Genomic DNA, 25,664 nt, shown 5'->3' on the forward strand with positions numbered 1-25,664 from the left:
AATTCATTTCATTTCACCACCAAAACTTTTCTCTGTTGTGAGAAAAAGAAAAAAAGTGTGCAGAAAAAAAAAATATCGGCCAACATGTGGTGTTCGTCATCTTTTCAAAGACGTCAAAAAAAAAGTATATATCAAATCAGTTTTGTTTCAATCTCGAAGGGAGGTTTGAGTTGTAGGCTATACCTCTCAGCTGGGCTACGCTTGTCAGCTCAATAGAATGTCTCTATTCGCTGAAGAGGAATTTAAGGCAGTTTGGCGTAAACTCGATCAATGCTCTCTTAGGAATAATGTATGGACAATTTTTATGCCATCCATGTTAAAAGCTTTGAGAAATTTTGGGCAAAAACGTTCAATGTTCTTTTTTTTTTTTAAAAATGTGGACCAACTATAAATGTGCTCTTCAAGTTTCCTATCTTAGATCTATTGGAGAGGCTTTGCCAATAGTTTTTCTTTCAAAGATCCCGCAAGCAAGGAACTTGAGACTTGATATTGGAAAGCTTTCGGGGGTTTTCACGGGGAGGAAAATACAGCCTGTAAGCAAACACATTAGGCCCAAGGAGCAGAGGAAACCCTAGAAAAAGGCCAGTGGTAAATAACACCGACGGCTTAACCATTTCAACAGCATTGCCCACATCGATTCCGCTCAATCCCATGGCAAGAGAGTTTGCTGCAGGACGCCAAATAAACGCTTGATTCGATCAGCAGGGAAAGACAACTCATCATCAGTCAATATTGGTGAAAGATACTGCACTCAAAATTTTTCTTTTTTTGATAGTTTCATGAAATAAAAAAATCTCAATATCGTATTTTTATTCTTAGACACGCATGATAAACAAATTTACAGGAATACTCAAAGCCACATTTTTTTTGCAGGATACTTGATAAACAGAAAACCTATTAGACCATATACAACGAGAGAAAGGCTTACCAAATCATTACTTTTTTAGGGTGGGGGACAGAGTTAAAGATGTTCCTTACGTCCAAAAGAATCTTGAAATAGCTTGGTCAAAGATTGTGACATTGGGCCCAGCACACGGGCAGCCTGTACTGTTTGGTCAAAGACATTGGATCTTGTCTGATGTTGAAGAATGTCAATACGGCGCAGAGAAATGTGCAAATGTTCCCATACCCACAGACTAATTGGGAAATGAGTATTTCGAGTCATCAATAGCCGTTTTCTTTCCATTCCATTAAGTCAGCCTTCAGGCCACTGAGGTTTACCACTGAAATCAACCAGTTTCTTAAAGCCGAGTGTGTCTAAATAAAATCCAAGGAGTCATTTGAATTCTCTCATCTTCTATGGAATGAAGAAAGAATTGGCAATGGGAGGAAATTGGCGTTGATCAACCCAGGGCAAACCAGGAATACAAACCTGGATTCATCTGCACTTTGGAAAACAAACACTGTTGACAGCCACAAGAAGTTGCCAGATTGTATACATCTCTCCTCTGACGAGGACATTTTCTTCTCATAAATTTCTTAAACCTCTTGATTAATCCATATTTCAAGCCTATTTGACTTACATGTCTATGATAGGTTTAAAGTAGGTCAGAAACCAGCCTTGGTACTTGTGTGTACACTTTCAGCTATAATATGAACATAACTGAATCTGTCAAATATCTAAATACTTTCCCTGGTAGTGATCATATATCCACTGTGTATTGGAAATCCTCTTCAACATTGTGAATATACAGACCTTCGCCCCAGGAAAAGTGCTTCAGCTCTATGTATGGCAGATTGTTTCAGCTCTGTGAATGGCAGAGGGCCTCTGCTCTGTGAATGGCAGAGGGTTTCAGCTCTATGTATGGCAGAGGGCCTCTGCTCTGTGAATGGCAGATGGCCTCTGCTCTGTGAATGGCAGAGGGTTTCAGCTCTATGTATGGCAGAGGGTTTCAGCTCTATGTATGGCAGAAGGTTTCAGCTCTATGTATGGCAGAGGGTTTCAGTTCTACGTATGGCAGAGGGTTTCAGCTCTATGTATGGCAGAAGGTTTCACCTCTATGTATGGCAGAAGGTTTCACTTCTATGTATGGCAGAGGGTCTCTGCTCTATGTATGGCAGAAGGTCTCTGCTCTATGTATGGCAGAAGGTTTCAGCTCTAGGTATGGCAGAAGGTTTCAGCTCTATGTATGGCAGAGGGTTTCAACTCTATGAATGGGAGACGGTTTCACCTCACTATTGAACAGGAATTTAGGTGTGTATACTGAAGACTTACCTGGAGTATTGAGGTCCGACAGTCCCCTCATCGTAGGAGCTACTGGCAGTAATGGCACTGTCTGGAATGGCTCCTGACTGCATTCCCAGAGCTGTCCGACACTGAGCTGTTAACACACAAGATACATTGACACGTGAGTCAAACAGCAATATAACAGGTAAGGCATAGGTAATACAAATGGCAAAGATAAAAGTGAAACAAATGGCAAAAAAAAAAAAAAAAAAAAAAAGAAATCAAATGGAAAATGTGAATCTATAGTTTAGTGCAGAAATAAATGTACACAAATGTTAAATTTGTAAGAAAAAATACACAAATTTGTAAGAAAAAATACACAAATTTGTAAGAAAGTCAGACACCAGAATATTCACAATAATGTACCAAATGATTAAAAAAAAAACAGTAAATGGGAATCATGTACATCAGGGCAATTTGATTTCATCAGCATATACTTCTGCACAACAAGTCAAATTCTCCCAAAGCAAAAGACTTCTGGATACAGACGCATACAAATGAAACCCGAGTGACTCATTTCAAAACATGCAGAACTGTTGCTTACATGAAAAATAAGTTTACATAAAATGTCTTTTGATGTGAATGATGTGGTGATGATGAAACAACTGTTATAAGTTTTAATGTCAGTTGCTTGTGTTGATGCAGTTGTAGTCCTCCTACTGTGTGGCTTCGGAGGAAAACCGTGTCATGTGAAATGTTATAAGATGTGTTAAGAAGATTTCCCACCTTGTTTGACTTAGGTTGACACTTAGCGGCCAGTGATATAAGCTGAAGTAATGACTAACATTAGCATTGCTGTCTATCAGTTCTTTTGAATCACCCGTTGCTGTTCAGTTTGGTTTAGAGAGTAGATAAACAGAGAGAAGGTCTGACGGCCAGGCGGGAAACCACAGGAGAAAACCACAGAGAGCCAGTCTTATGGGCTAGTCTTTAGTCCCGAAGATCTCCACCAGCAGGAATTCTTAGAACTCGACACCCCAGAAAGTCAGAGCCCCGCAATACATGCACCCTAAAAAGCATCACAGTGTTGTTGGAAAATATTTTCTTTGCCGCGGATAAAATGCCGGCGTCATTTGTTCATTGCTCTGGGCCAATCTTGCAGCCAGCTGGAATCAGGTGCCTGACTGGTCTGTCGAAAATAACAAGAGGTAAAACCTTTGGGAACTGGACTGTTTTGAGGTGGGAGGAAAGGCCCTGGGAGAAGACCCAGGATAAATATGACAGCTAGGCTTTATACTACTAGAGATGATGTCACTTAACACCAATGTATGCTTGATATAGGGTATCCTGATGCTGCACACATTGTAGATATTAGTTAGTGGCTTAAGTGAAAGAATTGCAAAAGGTTATTTTTGCCACACTACTACATAGTTTCCACAGACACAATGATGGGTGTGGACGAAACAAGTACCCACATAAGATACCTGTAATTTGGAACAAATTTATCATGATTTGTAAAACTTTTTAAATCACTGATTGAAAATGAAATAAATTTGGTTAATATTTAGCATCAACTGTATGTCATTATGAACACATTATGATTTTCGATATTTGAGCATAGTTTCACTGCATCGGTTCTTAGTTTGTTTCACACATACCAGAACGGTATTGGTAGTAAATTATTTTAAAGTGGTCTTTCAGTGGAGTTTAAAAGTTGAATTACAGGAATAATTCAAAAAGTTTCTTAGGGAATTACATGCTTAGCAGCTTCTTGAATTATATTGGTAGATTTTACTTAACTCTTAAATCTTTGATGAACCATTGATAAATGATACAAAGGAAAAGGTTATGCCCCCTGTTGGCTGATACAAACGCTTGTTTCTTATGACAAAAACATTTTTTACTTCGACTTCGAAACATACTTCGACTCACTTCTGATTGAGACTCTTCCATTCCAGACAATAAAGCTATTGGCACTGCCTGTGATACAAGGTTCCTCCCACCTTACAAGTCCTGTGGTAGGTTTACACCAGCTATGTATCACACACAGGTGCCAACAGACCTGCTGTTTTACTGTTTGCTTAAGGAGGGTCTCATTTCTGCTCTCATCTACATTAAAAGGTCACCAAAGTGGCCATGATTAAAGTCTGACCAGACCAATGGGGGTAACAGCTTATCATTGCCATGGGTATTAATCTCCTCTTATCTGGGATCTTCCAGCTTTAACGGCCATGCCTGCCATCAACCATGTGGAGAATCCCACACAGCAATGATCTACGACTGGAGCCAGCCTAAGACAAGTGATTCACCATCAAACATGGCTGCCCACTCCTGATATCTGGCCCAGGAATCAAGGGCATGTAAACCACGGATAAGTAGCGAATTCCCTGATTCCTGGCCAGATACCGCTGCTTCCCTGGTAGCGACAGACAGAGACACCTAGATCTCCCCTAACTGAATAGCTTTGTGGCTCTGACATTAACTGATTGGTACAGAGGTAGATTCCTGTCATATCATCAACTGCAACAAGGAATTTCACACTGTGTATTCAAAGCTATAGGTTATGGGCTGACTATTCCGCCATCCACATTCTTAGAAATGATTTAGATGACTTGGCTATGCCCTTCTACACTAACTACATGAATCACAATCTTCACACACACTGAATGTCTATATACACAGTTCCTTCTGCAAAGACCTTGAGCCGTTTTTCTTCGAGTCTAAACAGTGAAACAGTACATAATCTATTAGATATACAATATGTATCAATGCAGATTATTAATGGACTGTCCATTTGAGAATCCTTCTGACAAGTCTAGTCTATTAACTTTCCACTACCTTGTACTCTAACAGATTTCCACTGACCACAAACAGGAAATGAAGTTTTCAGCACCAAACTTTATGCTGTATCTCTTTTAGGAGGTTGTCTGATTTCAAACACCATATCAAAGATAAAGATTGCTTTTTCTTTATTCAGGCCTGCAGCAATAATTCTTTCAAAGCCTTACTTTCCACTCTCTATATTTTTTTTTTGCACTGCTTGTAGTTCACTTTTTCTCACTCATTTCCGACTATATTTCACTTCTTCTTTGTGATAATTAATTTGATTTTTTTTCAGAGATATGTTTCCCCTTGCCTGTGAACAGTCAAAAAAACCTCTCATCCTAAGCCTTGCAAAAACTCCTGGCAATCAGAAAAAATCCTTAATTAAACTAAAATTCAAATAAGCAGGAAGGAAGTACACATGTAGGGCATACACAGAATGAATATCAGATATTTCGTCTTAAGATCCATGACAGCCCCTGAAAATTCTGCCAATGTCAGTATGACCCTTGTCTTGCTGTGAACTTGGACTGACCACAGCCTAAAACATTCATCAGCCAATCCATTAATCTGACTAAATAAAACAATCAATACCAATCAAGGGACGGTCTCAATAATTTAGCAGATTTGCTGCACACAATGATCCCTGGCACATGGATTTTTTCCGCTTTTTGACATTTAAGAAATTCCTGTTACATTTAGTTGTGTTTGAGAGAAGCTGAGCCTATTCCAATTTGTCCAAGAAATCTATTTTTTTCTTGCATTCTTACTCTGTCAACTGAATAAAAATTTTTTTTAATTAAGCCCAATGTGATACAAGTGAAGAAGAGAGATTGAAATATACATTAATTTATTAGTCCAACTGATGGTATTTCACCTAAAATTTGGATTGTAAAAATGCACTTTTGGAAGCATATTAAGGCCTTAAAAATGCTTTTTTTTTGGATGCCAACATGTATGAATCAGAATCAAGTAAAATCTATCCCATGAAAAATGCTTAACTTTAAGGTGAAATATAGTTTTTGCTTTGAACATTAAAAAAAACTTGAAAAACTACAGTAATCTTGAAATATGTGTTTTCAGCTGTTGATGACTTGCATATATCTCAGCTAAATGCTGCGCTGGTTAGGATTTAACAAACGTGCACCTTTTGTAGTTATGGGGAATAACAAACTGAGACAACTAAACTTGATGTAAGATCTGTTGTGAGAGCTGAACCTTAGATCACTGAGCCAACGAGAGAACTACCGGTTCACCTGTCCTCAGGCCAAAGCACAGCAGGTGTCTTCGACAAGACTGAGATTTGTTTGTTTCCTACATTCACACACAGCACATGTCCACCCATTGATAGAATCAAGATGGCTGACAAACCCATAAACAATTTGGTTGGTTGGTTGTTTGCTTAGGGTTCTAACATCAATCTGAGCTTTATTTACAATTCATGTACATAAGCATTCAAACGTAGTCTGCAGATCAGATATATACATGCAATGACCTCTAAATTGCAAGGTCAAATCAATTATTTCACAATAGATTTATCTATTTCTTGATTAAGAATGCTTTACAGTTCACACTGTTTAAATTCTATAAAGCAGCACCCTGATTTTTTTTTGTTTAATTATTTAGCGATAATTCCTTTGCTGTCAACACATGAAAATTATCTCAAATAATTTCTACCAGTCTTCCTAACAACAAATTAAAATAAAATAAATTCTAACCATCTATCATCACACTGATCTAAACACTGGCAAAAACACATCCAACAAAGCTAGTATTAGGTAAGAGACACAGGTCATCAATTTTCAATGTTCATCTCTTAAAATATCAATTAATCAATCAATCTTGTCATATGTGTCAGTAAATGACCCCTGATTACAATGAGGCAGCTAGTCTGGGGGTGGGGGTGTGTGTGTGTGGGGGGGGGGGTGGGGGGGGGGGGTGTGAAGGCTAGGAGCAAACTGTACCTGTAGCTGATTGCATTTCTATGTTCACTTATGTCTCTCTACCAGGCATAATAACCAAGTATTTGTCCATTATCTCACAGATGAAAAACTAGGTTGCTTGTCAAACATTGTTCCCATGTTTAGGGTCGCTGATGTGATAAGCTGTCTAATGCCCCAGACAAAGAGGCTGAGAGACTGACTGTTAAGTACAGGCTACCATAATGCTGGCGCCCTGGGACTAATACACGAACTGTCAAAGTAAATGTATTGGCTTCAATTATCACAATTAGAATAATGCAGTGTGGGAGGAAAAATGGAAGATTCCTAATATATCTGACCTATTGGGGCAGGACTTGAATACATGTATATATATATATATATATATGTACCTATGCATGTATGTATTCAGGTGGTCATTTGTCCACCTAGCCAGGAGATATACGAGTACCAGCTGTATTGATCTTTACTGGTCATCTTATGATTCAGTGCAAAAAGCATGTCATACATTCAGGCTGATGAAATTAAACAGCTACATAAATTTTGCTGGAAAAAAACTCTTGCATCAAGAAAGCAATGTAAACTATAACCCTGAAACCTGAATATAGGAACATACTTCCGGGTCCACAGACTGATGGCGGTAAATGACAAGAGCATCGGACGGTCACTTCAAGACCCATCAAGTGAAAAATTTCAATTCAAGAATCACCAACTGAAAGAGCTCATTTCAATAATCACTAACTGAAAGAGCTCATTTCAAGAATCACTAACTGAAAAACCTCATTTCAAGAATCACCAAATGAAAGACCTCATTTCGAGAATCACCAAATGAAAGATCATATTTCAAGAATCACCAACTGAAAGACATCATTTCAAGAATCACCAACTGAAAGACCTCATTTCAAGAATCACCAATTGAAAGACCTCATTTCAAGAATCACCAAATGAAAGATCACATTTCAAGAATCACCAAATGAAATATCACATTTCAAGAATCACCAAATGAAAGACCTCATTTCAAGAATCACCAACTGAAAGATCACATGTCAAGAATCACCAACTGAAAGATCTCATTTCAAGAATCACCAAATGAAAGATCTCATATCAAGAGTCACCAAATAAAAGAACTCATTTCAAGAATCACTAACTGGAAATCCTCATTTCAAGAATCACCAACTGAAAGACATCATTTCAAGAATCACCATCTGAAAGATCTCATTTCAAGAATCACCAACTGAAAGACATCATTTCAAGAATCACCAACTGAAAGATCACATGTCAAGAATCACCAACTGAAAGATCTCATTTCAAGAATCACCAAATAAAAGAACTCATTTCAAGAGTCACCAAATAAAAGAACTCATTTCAAGAGTCACAAACTGAAAGATGGCATTTCAAGAATCACCAACTGAAAGATCTCATATCAAGAATCACCAACTGAAAGATCGCATTTCAAGAATCACATCCAAAAATGGTGAAGCATTTTAAAAACTATCAACAGATTAACATTCAATTCCAAGAACCATCTACAGAATTATCCTGTTGTGGAGAACATCAACTCTTTCTGAAAAGATTTTACACAAGAGACCATCAACACAGACCTAAATTTCCTGCGACCCCGTGTGCTGGAAGATCCTGTAATAGAAAAATCTACTGAACTGATAAGGTAAACAATGGAATCTACCCCAGAAACTCTGTTTCAATGAGGTTCATAAGCTGGTCAGTGGGATCATTCTAAAACACATCAACACATTGGAGTGACCAAGAGACTCTTGGTGCAGTTAGATTTTCTTCCACGAAAGATCTTTCCTGTTGAAGGAGTCATCAATGATTCATTCATACAACAAATGAATGGTATTCCCTCCCCTTGCCTTACCATCATCTGCCTCAGGCTATTCATTGGTGTATTATTAACAAGTGGAGTCAGCGCGGCTATACGCAGACTTCAGTGCGGACTTGTTCATCACCCAGTGCTGAGGCAAATGCTCAATCAATACCAGGATTATTAAACCGTCTGCAGAGCAGAGAGATAAATTCCTGCAGAAAAACATGGGATATATACGCATGTACATACAACGTATGCATCAACAGCCAGATATCATGTACAGGACCATCTGCACTGCGCCAGACTGACACGATTCATCTGCATCAAACATCACATCTTGTCCCCGCACATTCTACCAGAGCGGTATGCCTTTGTAATGCATCCAGTATAAGCAGTGTGTATACATCTCCCAATGAAGCCACAAAGATGGTTTTAAGTAAAAATACAATAAAAACTGCAAAAATTAATACTGTTTCCACCTGGAAATGGCAAAAACATGTCCCCCAGAAAGTGACAACCCCCCCCCCCCCCCAAATAAAAAACCTCTTTTCAACCTCAAGGTAACATTTTTTAAATATTTTGTAAAGCTTTCACCAACGTATGATCTGAAAGTATAGTGCAAAATATTTAAAAGTGTCCCCAAAATAATTCAATAAAGCAAGACTTGGAAGAAACCTGGCAGCCCACCGATAAGTGCTTTATGTCAGTTGGAGCCTACGTTTACCAGTCAGTTAACTTTAACCAAAAAAAGCTTATCTGACTAACCCCACTTTCCCCCACACTTACAACACCTTGCCTTACTTTGTAACGGTAAGCTCAAAACAAACCACCTGTGTCAAAATTATTACACATTTGGCCACGGAAATTACCCCAGGTTGCTTAGCAAGAATTTTCACTGAAACAAAAAAGTGAAAAATCCCATGCTTGTTGATCACGCCAAAACTACTTACACAATCAAACTTTCACTCATTGTCTGTCTAATGAAAAAGGTTGTTTTATTTCCAGATTGTTATTGTCACAAGGGCACACACACAATAAGTGGACAAGATGACAAAAAAATAAGACAGCCATTTTTTCTGACATATTTCAACATTTGGGTCCACTATTTCACGTTGATAGTCACAACCATTTCAACACTTAAACATTAAATTTACACCGGAGGTTTTTTTTTGGTACAATCCTTTGTGGTTATGATCATGTAGCTGATGTTCACTAGAGCCGATTTTTTCCGGGCGAGCCGTCTATACCAGTTGTTGACACAGCAGAAATTAGTGGTCCCGATCAGTCAACAAACGTCAATATTCCCGCGCTACCCCTCAATTATATATACCTTTGAAGATTAACTACCATAGCTGACAATGGCAAGTAGGGAAGCCAGATAGTCCCAGTGATCAATTCATCACGGTACAAAAGTAACTGTCGCTTTGATGTGGTTAAACCTTGCATTAAGTCCAAGTCGGCCTTGCCAGCAATTAGTTATGTACTGACCAGATTACTACTCTAGTTGCCGGCTTTGCTCAGTGAGAATTTGGCCCTATGACTAGATCTGCATCAATATTACACCACATCCCAGGGTCAAGCTTCAGGAGTAATAGACCTTGTACGAAGGAATTGTTAAACGTTAAATAAAATTAGGTCTATAGAACTGGTTTAAGTGGTGAAACTTTCCACAAACTTATCCAATCTTCAGGACAGATAAAACAGATAAATTTCTGTCATTCTAGCTGTTTTGTTTTTTCTCACTTTGGCTTATCGATCATTATATTGGCTTGATTATCATGGTAAAATGTGTAGACAACAATGTTGTCTTAAACTCAAATACTGGTTAACAGCAGAATTTTTTTTTCTGGTCAAATTTTGGAACACATACAGTATATGACCCAAAATTTCATCCATGACTAAGATTAGTTTGTTTGAGTCTCAGTTTTTTGAGGTTTGTCAGATGACAGTATGATACTACAGTGGAAAAATATTTATAAATATTTTACATTTTAAAAATTTTAAATATATATGACCTTTAAGTTTCATTTGTCTTTAAAAATGCACTTTTTCGGACAAAAGTTTACGTTATTGAGAAACTATAGACTTTAATAGTGATAGATGCATTAAGTGTACCTGGGGGGAGGGGCACAGGGTGGGAAGAGGGGTGGTGATCTGGTGTTGGGGGGTGGATGTTTGTGTGTGTGTAGGGGGAGGGGGGGGGGGCGGTAGGAGCAATCAGAGAGGGTACGAAGCTGGCCAAAGACAACAAGGCCACCAGTCACTTCATCATCAACAACAACAGTTAGTCCTAGACAGAGAAAACTTGAGGGAGAATTTCGCCTTGGACGTCAAAGGAGATTGGATTTGTGGCGAGAAGGTCACCTACAGTAGAAGGTCATAGCAGAGCCATGAGTACCATCTTCTCAGACAGATCAAACGCCCCTTCAATGCTGTGATTATTTTTACCAAAGACTGTGATAAGAGAGTAAGATAAGGAAAGTTTCTCTATCGCAAGTGACCATCAGTTGATTCCTGTCCCACTGGGGAACACAATATCAAACCTGATTGTCCATCAAAAATAATCCTGAATAATTCAATTTGTAGACATTGAAGGTCATGACCTTTGTATTCAAGGTCAAACTGTATTATGGCACATGTTTTGTTCCCGTTATTCTACACTTGAAGGATAATGTACCTTGGCTTGATAATGTCATAAAGCCTTTGATAACAGCCACCCACATGAATACATATGAATTACTGGACCAAAGAATAAGACATGATTAATTACACAATCATTAGATTTCTGTCCCCAAAAAGTTCCTTGAAATTCTTATACATGCAATCGGTGTGGATCAAAGTCTTGCCTTGAATGCAACAAACGTAATTTGAGAAACTATGTATGAATTACTGAAAACAAAAATGTTGTCAAGAACATGAAAGATGCAGGAAGACCTTGAGATGAAGAAAATCTTTACAAAGCCTTATTTTTCAATTTAAGGGAATTATTCCCCAGCAATCTCTGCCATGAATTCTATAACAAAAAAAAGACTCACAACTGTTTACTCCTTTTCCAAACATCACAAGAATGGACAATACAACCACACCTAATTGACTGTTTACAAATGATGGTATTCATCTGAACCACTGACTGTTCCAGGAAGTGAATGTGTCATCGCTCACACAAAAATCCGATTCTATAATGGTGAAGAGCTCCAAACTCAGCGACGTTTAGCTGTCGTTTTTTTTTTTTTTTTTCTATCAACCAAAATATGCCTGTATAAATACCATCCATCCAGACCCACCATTTGCCAGATAAATATTTGAGAAACAAATTCCGGGTGTTAGAGCTCTGTATTAGCTTAGTTTGTCCCTCGTCTCTGTGGCGAATCCTCAAGTTACCGAGCTCACAAACAGAGACACCATTATTGTTTGAGGAAGAGCTTAACTAGATCCACATATCAACACATCCACGTGGCTCACAAACAAGTTCCACAAATTTTCCAACAGATGTACCTCCGGAATCAGTCTTTGGTTGTGGTCGCTATCACCAAACAACAACTCTCCATGACTTCATTACCCGATATGATCCATGCATATCAAAAAAACTTTGAAATGTTATTTAACACCTCATAATTAAGTCAGAAAGGTAAAATTTTTTTATAACTGTATAAGGATTTTCTTCAGTTTTGTATAGTTACATCACAACCAATATTCTTGGGTAAATGCCTAGCAGCGAACTTTAAAAACGAATAAATCCATTTTATATGAAGGTAATCCCAACTAAGGCATGACTCAAAGTGTCTAAATGTACATGTGCTAGAGACTAATGCATATTCAAAGAGTCCAAACAATACCAGGATTCCCAAACTGCTCATCACATGAATACCCATGAGGGTTAACGTGACAACACAAGCATTCTCCTCCATATACATATGTTAGATCACATCACCCAGTTGTGGAGAACTGAGTCACCATCAAAAAAAAAAAAAAACAAAACCAAAAAAAAAGATGCAATACTCTAATAAACTTTGGCATTACATCAAATGGTGTTCATAGATACATTTTCTAGGAGATTGATCACTGAGCAAATCCACTTTGACAGCGGCCCAGTAGAATTCCTGATACATCACTTATGAAAAAAGATCTGGTTTCATGTACACGTAACCAATGCTTAAAAAACCAATGTTTTGGCACAAGAAATGGATATAAATCTTTCAACCATTACTGTTTCTTTATTTTCTGATCTACCTCAAACATAGAATTTCATTTTGGCCGCCAATACAGTACTTTTCATGTTATACAGGATAAGCAAAGATCCTCTGGGATAACCTCCCGCCCCCCCAAACACCTCGCCCCGCCAAACATGTTATCCTATACATGAAGTAACTCTGAAATTTTGTAAAGATCTGCTGTTCATTTTTTGTATCATCCTGAAGTAAGAAATCTGTAATTTGACAAGAACATATTTCAGTTTCCAACCATGGCGATAGGTTTGAATAAAGAATTTGTGAAATAATTAGATTACAAGGTTCTCAAGTCGTTGCAAACATCAAGGTTACTGTTATAATAATACGAAAGTTTACAAAAAGAGAAAAATGTTAAACACAAAACCTTAACAGCCATTAAGTGTCATTACCATCTGAGGCAATGTGAGAAAATCTGGGGAAATGAAAGCTTGAAAATGTTTTTTATCTTTCTGGAAATGTCTGGGACGAAGAGGAGACGACATTGACTAGGTGTGGCCAGCCTTGAAGATTTCTGCGATACCACTAAGAATTCACCCAACAGTAAAACATCAGGCCACCTAACCCTCAAAGTCATTTTTCTTTTGCTGTATGCATGGAGTTCAACTCTATGTGTTGTTGTGGACTAACATTATTGTCATTTGAAGGTCATTATGAATTTCCTTGGGTTTTAAAATTTAAAAGCTATATACCTTTGTCAGTTATGGAACATCTTCTAGATGCAAAACACAAGAATCTGACAAATCCTTCATGGGTACACCAGATTGTATGGGGCAGAAATCTAATGAAACACTCCATCTTCTTCCCACAGATGTTCATTTCAGAACTGGCAGTATGTGTTTTGTCAGGGCGGACAGGTCATGTGAGGGAAGCTTGGCAGCTGACCTTCCATGGCCACTCACTGGCAAGGATTACATGAGCAGACTGCACCAAACAGCAAACATATGGAAACTTTCAATCTAAATGGAGTTTTTATGATGATGTAGGTGTAAATGAACGTGACATTTCCTCAGAGCCCCACCAAAAAACAACCTCCAGCCCTTGGAAACCGATCACATCCAATAATTAAACGTAGATGTAACCTACACCTACATCTGGAAAATGTTTTCGCAACTTTCTTGTAATGTGATTATATGTGAGGTACAGGAAGATGACAGTAAAATTAGTGTCACCCGTGGAACTTAAATTTTTTTTACTCATGTTATGTATTTCCAATTTACAGAATTTTCAAATTTCAGGCAACACTAAAGTTACTTAATTTGTTTCCTTTTAAGTATTACTGGTCAAAAAGTACATATAGGTTTTCAGATATATTAATAATTTCAGCCAAAAATGTAACAAATGGAAACATCCCACAACTGACCAGCATAAGGTCTAATGTATTTCAGTCCATCACTTAAATAAATGCGAGTCAAAACTGTGTTTCTGCTAAGGACATGTGACATTATCAAGTAACCAATGGAAAAACACTATCTCAGACACCTGGTGAGCTGTGTTTCTTTAATTACATCAAACTGGAGATTTCCTCAAAGGGAGGTAACAATAGCTGAGCTGTTAGTATCTGTCAGGGGTATGTGTTGAGAGAAAACATTCCGGCTTTTGGTGGTTTAACTCTGCAGCTCGTCTGTGTCCAAGCTGTGTGCGATTAGGACTGGGGTTGGGGGGTGAGGGGTGAGAAAGTTAAATGTGCTACCTTAGGCTCTGTCGCTTTCAACCTGCCTCGCTCTTGGGCCCAAAAACCCCCACCAAAGACTGAAACCTAGTAAAGAGTTGCTTAGTTGCTTTTCCGGCCAGTCCTCCCTAAGAGCATGGCTCAATTAGGCCTTGTTTTCATTGCTGCCTTTCCCAGCAGTCTTGTCCATGTGAGAATACTTGGAGAGAGGTGTCCAGGGGCTGTGTTTGTTGATACTTGGACTGCCCTGGGCACTTAGCCATCCTTGGGTCCTAAGTTTCTCCCAGAAATGGTCACTTTCTAACACAACTGGGCATCACTTTAATCTGTCCTCGCTATCCCCACCCCCTCTTTCCCAGCCTTCCTCTCACTCCCAACCAAGACACCACTGAGGTGGCTGTGGGAACAATGGAATGTTGAAGTAATCAGTTTGGAAATTCCTTCATTAAGAAAGAAAAATACCAGCAGCTCATACTTGTATACATGAACATTGTAGCCATTTTCTTGACCCCTGCAACCATCCACATACCCATGCATTACCACAATTTTATACATCAAGCCATCTACACTTGTGTATCTTTCACAGTGTACTGGTGATGGTGTGAAGCATTAAATTAAGGCAACACATGCCACAAATAACAGTTACTTGCAACTGCCAAAAGTTGTATCCAAAATCAACTTTTTCATTCACAAAATAGTGGAAAATATGAACCAATCAGCAGACAAGTTTAAAACTACATTATTGGTTGCATGAGTGGTCAAATTTAATTATAAACATTACTCTTATTTTTACTACAGACAATTAAGTGGGTAAATCATCCCCCCCCCCCTCATCCTCACTGCAAAACAAAATGGCCCACCAGAAAGTTCTTCTACACTTTTGTAGCCAATCACACCAAAGAATGACATCACATTCACCATACATTCCTATTATCTCACCACAAAGGAAGGGCAAGTCTCGATCTACAACAAAAAGACCAACGAGAAATCCTTCTCGATTTTGACTCAGCCAATGAAAATAGAGAATAAGGTCACATGCCAATGGGAGAGCGTTCCCAAAGAGAGAGCTATTAGCACAGTAACGAGGAGGTAATCTTTGCTTGCTCTCACATTTAACTGCTGTTTGCTCCCAGGCTTTGAGGCGGTATCCTGTTAATTCACGGGAGAGTGTTAAAATTCCGAATCTGGCTGGGATGCAACATTGTTGATACGACACACCAATGAACTTCAACCTTTTTTTTCCCAGGTTTACATCAGACATATCCGCTTATCCTGCTTAGGAAATATCGCGTTATGACGAGTAACACTGTAACATTTGGCAAGCCATGAAGTCTGTCAACTCAGCCAAAGTACAGAGAGTTTTGGGGCTCATTTAAAAAAACTGTATGTCGCCCTAATGTCCTTGTATCTATAACTATCTACCAGGGTTGTAGGCAATATGACACCATGGCAGTAGCTAGGATGTAAGTACTGGGGTAATGGTACTTACTTCTTCTAAAAAGAGGCCCATGAGATTGCAAACCAACTACCTGTCAGATCAGTGAAAAGCTTGGAAACATTACGCAGCAAAGAATCAGATAATCTTGTGCTTAGGACAGCGGATTATATAGCACTAAGTCTGCTCATGACGTGTACGTGTACGTCTTTCTGCGTCTTACTTGTGCATATTTCATATCACAACATCCACGTGTAAATGGTAAGGAACAGTTTGCTTCAACTTAGGAATCTTCATAACAATGAACAGAAAATGTCAGTATTTTTTTACGGGAGAGAAGTACAGAAATAATGTCACAGTTTAACCAGAACCAAAAAAAAAAAAATCATCAAGGTATTTCCAGGCTATTCAGGAGCAATTATGACTGCTCAACTTTGCTCGACTGAACAATTATGTCATCCGCATTACAATTCCTAAAGACAAGGTGCTAAATCCAGGTGTGCTTGCAGGTCACAGCGTTGTCAAGGTTAAATCAGGCGTGAAGTTACCCTGATAAGCAGTCAGTCCTGAAGACAAGCTGTTCCCGTAGTCTGATGAGCAGAACTATACTACACTTTTTTTCCTATTTTTCACATTCTCTTTATCTACAAACCACTTCACATTTTATTACCTGTCATGCAAAAGTATCTCGTAAGCATTATTGGTAAGGGAATTACAGGTATGCAAAGGTAAACGATGGAACAAATGATACACCTATTGTCATGGAAATGAATTTCTGCCAACCTTGCACAAAGTATATTAGACTTTTAAGGCCATTTATGTATGTAGGATATGTTTCGTCCATTTATACATATCCCCTGATTCACATTCCGCAAAGTTCCTTTAATAAAAAAATAGTTGACTACAGCCGAAAAAGAACTCAGGTGTGAGGTCCAGGAACACATGCCCTCGTAAGACACATGTGGTCTATATTAAGGTTATAGCTATTGGGCCAAATAAGAGATTCAGGAAAACAAAACCCAACAAAGAAGTTAGCGTACTGCTCAGGAAAAGATATAAACACAGAGCCAATTTATCAAAGGGAGGAGATTTTATCAGGATTTAACAATGAAATCTTTGAATACAAAACAATGAGACATCACCGTAAGATTGACTATGAGATTGGTCCATTTCTAGAGGGTTAGATGAAAACGACACAAAACCCAAGTTAAGGGGTGCAGTTGGTAGAAGTGTTTCAGTTCCTTGATGATACGTGAAAATCGGGCTTAAAATCACCCGATTCTCAGCTACGCAAATGTAACATCCATCCATCCATCCATCCATTATGACGGTGCAACTTCAAATTCACCCTCGGTTTTGTGGGAAGTAGCTGTATTGAGTGCATTACTGCTATGTACCCGCTTATCATAACCTCAATTGAACCTTTGACAAAGTTCATCTAAATTGGAGTCAAAGTTAATGCCAGAGAGAAGCTGGAACTATCACGCCACTGAAATTGGACCCCGAATAATGGAAACGGGACACCGCAAACATCCTTTCAGGGCAGATTTTTAACCCCGAAGGCTTCCCAGCATAACTCTGTCTTCATCAAACACACATGGATGCGTCGGTATTTATTTCAGAAGCGTAAAGATTACATGATTCCCACATGCACATTAAAAGTCATCTATGCTCCAACTCTGGTGCGTTAAAAGATACCCAAAAGATGCCACATCCTGGTACTCATACCACATTACACCATTAGAATCTTTCACATGTGCTGAATTAGTTCCAATTTGTTTGTAATCCTGGACCTTCAAAGCAGGCTAGAGTTCACACTTTTAAAACCCCCAATCTGGTGTAAATGCGATTAATTTCTCTAGTCCCAGCATCACTGATACCATTATATTTAATACACAAGATAACATAATAATTTATATTTTTTAAAACGATCTTCACCACAGGCAGTAATTAATGAAACGTGTATGTAACGTTCAGCTTACAGCATGAGAACTCAAACGTCATGCTAAAAAAAGCCCCTGTCCTCTGAAAAGGGAATCCCCACATCTTTTTTCAGCCAATGGAATTATCACCATTTTTTTTCTTTTCACATACATGGTATCAATGTCTTGCTGTTGCTCCCCAATTAGACTGACACTCAGCAGAAGTTAGGCCAGTACAATCCAGTGTGGACTGAAAAACAAGTGACTTTTGATTGCTGAATGACATTTTCTTTTTGAGAACAGTTCAAGAATTCTATTCTGTATCTCTGACACTTCTAACATACATGTAAATCCTCATCTGCTCATTACGTGCAACCACATCTGCACATCATTCCAAGAGTTGAGGACCTTTCAAACAGAATTCCTGAAGAAGCAATTGTCAGTGAGATGTCATAAAATTGGTGAGTACTAAATTACTACCCTGACAGCAAAGGGAATCCCCTGGGTGAGGAGAATGTAGCGGTGGTGCTGAGGCAGGGAGGTGTGGTGGAGGATGGGGTGGTGGAAGATGGGATGGTAGACTGAGGGCTCTATGAACTGGTTATTATCCTTGTAGCAGGATCTAATACAGATACACACTGTATAAAAGTGCTACCTACATGTACATGTAGATGAAACAGTGCTGCCTGATCGACACAGTGCTGCCTGATCGACACAGTGCTGCCCTGCCTCACTGAACCACTATGCAACAGTCACCCTGCTCAACTCAAAAGTCTTTTGTATTATTCTGGTCACCAAGCAACCGACTCTGGTACTATTAAATAAAGCAAACCACAGTTGTATTTTAATATATGCACTTCAATGTACAATTACAGGGCTCTGGCCTGGACACAAGGCTCCAGTTTGCAGATACATGTAACAACAGGCTGCATCAGTCATTGCATTGGTAACAAGAGTGAGGGGTTATGCATGTGGAAGGGGAAGGGGGAGAGGAAGAGTGGGGTAGGGACAGCTGGAGAAAAGATGGGATGAGAGGCTTCCTCTGAGATATATGGCTCACATGTACTGCCCAGCCTCCCTCAGACACCTTTGGCCACTGTATCTCAATTCCTATTCATTAACTGTCCAGCCATATGCCAGCTCCAATCAGCACTTTGCCCATACAGAAGTGATGAAGGATACTGGAGTCTACCTTATCACACTGCTGCTTGCTGACCAGCATAACTGTCCAGTCATGTCCATTCAGGCACATTCCGCAGACTGCATATTAGTGACCACTCAACTGCATGTACAATGGACAGTGCTGTCTAGGTAATATTAGACACACATGTATGGTTATATAACTGAATATCTAATGTGTATCACACAATGAAGGCAGTAGCCAGAACTGACTATCCAGTAAGAAAGAAAGATCAAATATTACACATTGCTGTCTTGGTAATATTAGACACACATGTATGGTAATATAACTGAATATCTAATGTGTATCACACAATGAAGGCAGTAGCCAGAACTGACTATCCACTAAGAAAGAAAGATCAAATATTACACATTGCTGTCTTGGTAATATTAGACACACATGTATGGTAATATAACTGAATATCTAATGTGTATCACACAATGAAGCCAGTAGCCAGAACTGACTATCCACTAAGAAAGAAAGATCAAATATTACACATTGTTTTTTTGTATAACACACAAAGTACACCTAGCTATCTGGCATCAGACAAGAAGAAGGAATAGTTGATGAGGTGAAGTACAAATATACCAGTATATGATACTAGAAGCGCTGTGAATAATTTGTATCTGTTTCAAGTCAGCGTGGTTTAGGATGTGGTTACAGTCATGGTGGTATTATCATTAAACATTCACACTTTCTGGGTATAGTGCAGATTCTAGCTGTGAAATTTGGGTGACAGCTCACCAGGTTTTGAACCAGTCACCAGGGATGCTAACTGCCAAAAAAAAAGAAAAAGAAATACTATGACTGAAGAAGCAGAAGTGAAGCATTCCATTCATTATTGGCATTACCTCTTAATAGATCCTGGTGGAACGGTATTCCGTACCGTATTTGTACCTTGATGTGAAAGCAATTGAAGGGATATCTCAGGTTTAACTGCTTGTGTCAAGCACCAAGGTAGACCCGTTGCCACAAAGATATCTCAGCAGGTGTAACATAGCAGTATTTTATTCTGTAAATAATTTTCAAAGACGATTCATGGGTAAACCCATGTGGCAGATTCTTTGTAATTACAGAAACAGCACTAATTAAACGCTTGGAGACAAGTCAATAGCCATGGATACCAGAAAGCCATGGATGTATGGCAGATGCATGCATGCAACACACGCAAATATGAGACTCTGCAATAGGCTCTTGAGAAGTCTGCAAGAAGAAACCATCTGATACAATCTTTGTAAACACACACAACAGGCACTTATGCAGAAGTCAGACCGTCTGGGATCTGCATATAAGTCAGTGGATGATTGAACATAGGGGAGTTTGAGCGTAGACTGAACCGAAGGGAAGCTTGAGTTGCATTCTGAAGAACAGGAGCAGACAGTGAAGGTAAGTATGTGAAGCTAATTGCTCCAAAACTGCTCATGCCTCGTTGGACACGGGCTATGCAGGAAGCGCCTTCAAGATGAAACCCTTTTGGTCAGGAGCACTGTAAGCCACCAGCTGGTTGCAATTTGCTACTTATGAAACCGTTGGCAGCCATCAATGGAATTCAAGAAATTGGCTGTGCTCAACACAGAACAGGTCTGCCATCTGAGACATTCCAGCAACACTGACTTTCCCGAATCACCCCTCCCTCATTTCCTGAAGCAAAATGCCAACTGTCTACTCTAAACATGGCTCATTGGCTCATCCTAAGGGATACACATTCATGGGTTAGACAAAACCATCCAAGAAGGAACCACTGGGTGATCTGGCCAACTTAAACGCAACATACCCATCTGACCAGCAATATCATTCCACGGTTAACAGCAGTGCTTTGATGGACATGTAAACTATCATCATGCTCAAACAAGTCCAAAACAGGTATTGTCGTTATTCTAGTTCCAACCACTTCTTCGGATTGAAAATTTGCGAAAGCCATGCCAAATGGGGAATTATGTTTCCAATCCACATGATGATGCATGTAGATATGAGCTTGTGTGTATATGATACCTGTACATTTGGCAAATTGCTCAGCTTTGCAATTTTAAATTGTTGTCCTGGAATTGCAGTACATGCTTAAATAATGTGCAATCAAAACTACACAGCAGCATCTTTAGCACGAAAAAGATTCCACATGCTTGACTGAGCTTAACAATAAAACTTAAGGACTGTGCCATCTCAAAATAAAATAACAGACTTCACACAGGCTTTCCATCTCACTTCAAATTCCATCTGTTTTAATCATAAGAATTAACATTCTATTCACATTTACTGTCAGGTCACTTTTGGGAAATTCCGCAATGCACTAGATCTCATCGCTGCACGACCATGATCACCAGTTAGGCACTGTACAGTCTTCCCAGCAGGCCTTGGGCTTTTATTTGCCAATCGACAAACCAGTCGAAGACTGCCTATGCCTTAAAGGTCAGTCGTGAATTATTGAAGAGCTTAAAGATTTAATGTCCAGGCTTTGGAGCATTCGTATTCCCTGGGGCTTCATAGGAAACTACTCTAGATAAATAAAAGCACTGTGGTGCGATAGATTGTCCATTCCAAACGACGACACCGCAAGATTTTATCACGGCCAACTTCAGTCCAAATACTTAAATATTCAACAAGCATTTAGTGGCATATGAATTCCTCAAGTTGCGTTTCCATCCCTTTGAGCTGTGTATCATCCAGTATGTTGTGTTTTGGGACAATTTTTAGGGTTACTATGACCGTACATGTGCATAAATACACACACTACTATCACGGCCACACTACTCTGTAGACATTTACCAGTAAACATATTGTGTTCCATTACGGTCACTGTAATTCCTCAACCTCTTCGCATGCTTGCAAGGAGTTTCTATGTAGGTTGATAAAATTATACCTTTTGTGAAAGGCCTGAACCTGGCCAATTCAACCAAGCTAGTTTTGTCTCCAAAAACAAATTTAAAATGTGCATAAATTGCATTGAAAGTTGCTTTTTAATATGCGAAAAGGTTGAGGAATTAAGGTAGCAAGTTTAATATCATCATTCAAGAATGCACACATTTATCAGTAGGTATATTTTGTATTCCATGATGCTTAATACAGTCACATGCATATACAGAAATACCCATATCACGGCACAAATTTGCTATTCTGCACACTGATCAGAAAAGAATCATTAGGTTTTAATTTGTTTTGCAGTCTTAACAAGGACTCTACAAAGCTGCCTCTGACATTTGTCAAAATTTAAAAACTCTTTACAATGCTTAGTTTTTGGTATTGGAAATTGAAATTTGGTTACATCTCTCTCAGGATAACATTAATGAGGCAGACAAAATTTGAATTTCTAAACTCCCAAACTAAGCTTTAAGATTATATTTCAAATTTTGACTTAAGTCAGGAATAGCTTTGTGGAATCAGTCCCTGATGTTCAACTATACGATCCCCTTACGATTCCCACACGATCCCCATGTGATCCTTACACGATCCCCATGCGATCCCTACACCATCCCCATGTGATCCCTACACCATCCCCATGTGATCCCTACACCATCCCCATGTGATCCCTACACCATTCCCATGTGATCCCTACACCATCCCCATGCAACTCAGGATGCAGCTCCATAAAGCCAGTTCTGGCTAAAGTCAAAATCTAAAAATTCATCACAAATATGCTCAGTTTTTGTCGTGGAGAGTTCTAATTTTGACACATTTGCCGTAGATAACACGTTTGTATTTGCATTAAATTTGTATTATCAGATCCCAAATGTAAGCTCTAAAATCTTAGCGCAGGGCTTGATTTAGGTCAGAAATGCCTTTGTGGAATCTGCACCAAGATTTATTTATTTATTTATTTATTTGATTGGTGTTTTACGCCGTACTCAAGAATATTTCACTTATACGACAGTGGCCAGCATTATGGTGGGAGGAAACTGGGCAGAGCCCGGGGGAAACCCGAGAATCTGCAAGACTTTCCACTTACGGCCGGAGAGGAAGCCAGCATGAGCTGGACTTAAACTCACAGCGTAAATGGCTTTGTGGAATCAGCACCAAGAATATACTGTGTAAAGCACACTATTGTCAAGCACATCACATACAGTTTATCATCCAGCACATTACACAAGACTACACCTACAAGACTTCTCCCTCTTATATCTCCAGGGGCATACACATACAAGTAAGGTAGTGTGAGGGATGGGGTGTAAACAAAGAGCAATAAACAGTAGTTCTTCCGTTTATCGCACACCTGTGACACGCTTTTCTCGTCTTCTAAACCCCTGATTTTTGTTTTTGATTTTCTGCCAAGATAAGAGCTCACATGGAACCTTTATAGATATAGATGTTTAAGGTCATACAGGTGCCAAATTTTGTGCATGAGAAAAATCATATCTAATATTCGCATCTGGATATAGATTTTAGGTTTCTATATGTCCAAAATATTGAAATTATATACCATTTAATATCTTTGGTCCAAGGTCAAGGATAGTCAATGCTTGTCATCAGTCAGCAACGGCCTTAATATTTTTACTTACCTAAACTTTTGAAGAATATTCACATATAACAATTTTGAGAAAAATCTCACCTTGTCAAGAAAAATATTACATTAATATTATTGTATGGTTTGTATTTAATATTAAAAATATTGTATTAATATTAAAACATCAAAACTATTTGATATATGTATTTAAGTGTAAATAATGAAGTGTGATTATGGAGCACAAGCCGTGTCTAATGGGGGATTTATCTGACAAGACCTGCAGATTTTAAGGAAATGGCCAGGATACAGTGTTTGGGAAAGGGGGGTGGGGGTGGGGGCAGGGGGATATGTACAGTGGGGTGGAGATGCCATATGTGACTGGGTGTGGGTGTGGGATACTTTCAGAGTATAGTTGAGTCTGGATGTGTGTTCTCAGCTGCAGATTAATGTGCAGGAAGAACAGGAGGGGCATTGCAACAAACAGCCCCTGGGAGGGGGTTGGGAGGGGGTTAGGAGGAGGTAAGGTGTCTTGGGGAAGGGGTGATGAATGCCTGGGGGGAAGAGCGCAAGAGGTGTGAGGAGGGAATTCTCGAACATCCATCCAAGTCTTAGGGTGGGGATGATCAGCTTTCACACTAAACCCTTGTCTCTCTCCAACCCATTTCAGAAACCACCACATATATATCTAAACCTTGGGATTAACATTTATGTGTTGCTATATCACATTTTAGTGCTAATTTTTATACCCTGACAACCTTCAGATTCTTGAGCCATGGGTTACGTTTTCCTCTGGAAAATGTCACCTTCTTGAAGCTCCCACTGCCTAATTTTTTATGCCCCTTGTTTGCAACAAATCCTTTGGATTTTCCTTTAAAGTAGACGGCCGCCTCCTTTTCGGGACACCCCCAGCCATTCAAAAACTCAAAAGCATATAAAATCCCCTGACTTAACATCTTATCTGAACATGTGGATTTTTTGTTCCTATCATGACTGTGTAGTTTTATAAACACTGCAAAATTTAACCATACATCCTTTCACTTTGAAAACCTTTATATTTCTGAGAAGAAATGTTCTCACACATATTTGTACACTCGTATACCATTGGACATTTCTACCATTAATCACTAAAGACAGACAGGCTCCTCTACCATCCTTGTCCACATAACACTGCTATACTGTGTAATCAGAGAACATAAAAACACTGTTGTCTTTGAGGCTCAAATTAGTCTGATGAAACCCAGCTGAACAAGGGTTTTCTGGTGCAAGTTACAGTATCAATTATGTAACAGCTCCCAGTATTAGGCATTCTCTGTGTAACCGCCAGACCAGCTCTAAGCTGTCCTCAGCCAATCAATAACTACATTGGTCAATGTTACATCAATGTTATGCAAGCCAGACAATCCAATCATTGCGTGCCAGGCTAACGGGTTATGGACAGGTGAACATAGTGGGTTGCGGTTTGATATAAACATGGTTACGTTCCTACAATCGCGGCGTTATCGCACAGCAAGTAATACGTCCTCAGAGAGGACAGTTCCCGCTTCCACTGGAATGTGCTGTTGTACTTGGGAGACCGAATGAATCATTGGAGATTGAGAATCAAAAGTTGAACTTCCTTATTGGCAACTCAGATGCTGGCGTACACAATCATAAGGGCAAATGGCATAAGCACAATTAAGACTACACTATACAATGAATGCAAAATAAAGCAATAAAATGTAGACTCTTTCTGTTTATTTACTTTGGATGGACCAAAGCTCTCATAACATTGTTTATTATCACTGTTTCACAACAAACCCTCCCATCAGCAGCTTAATCAATGCTTACAATGTTAAAGTGCTGCCTCACTGGAACACCAATTCAAAGACATCAGATGGAACACCACAACCAGTCACAACCAGTATACTATGCCACACAATCCCAGACTAAATGTTCAGGCTGAGCAGCAAAGCAAGAAGATTATCATGTGACAGTTTTAATTTCTTTAGTGTAAATGAGCTCAGATTATCATGTGACAGTTTTAATTTCTTTAGTGTAAA

General features: G+C 39.1%; 1 protein-coding gene across 2 annotated transcripts in view; it reads right to left on the bottom strand.

The window, feature by feature from the left end:
* Positions 1-25,664, bottom strand: part of LOC135480140 (discoidin domain-containing receptor 2-like) — a 101,026-nt gene that overhangs the window by 47,086 nt on the left and 28,276 nt on the right. For both annotated transcript variants that reach the window (XM_064759903.1, XM_064759902.1), the window contains exon 2: positions 2,216-2,321. In XM_064759903.1, coding sequence (XP_064615973.1) covers positions 2,216-2,321 — 106 coding nt within the window. The remainder of the gene's footprint in view (positions 1-2,215; positions 2,322-25,664) is intronic.

This window comes from Liolophura sinensis, chromosome 13 (genome assembly GCF_032854445.1).
Source record: "Liolophura sinensis isolate JHLJ2023 chromosome 13, CUHK_Ljap_v2, whole genome shotgun sequence".
Lineage (NCBI taxonomy): Eukaryota > Metazoa > Mollusca > Polyplacophora > Chitonida > Chitonidae > Liolophura > Liolophura sinensis.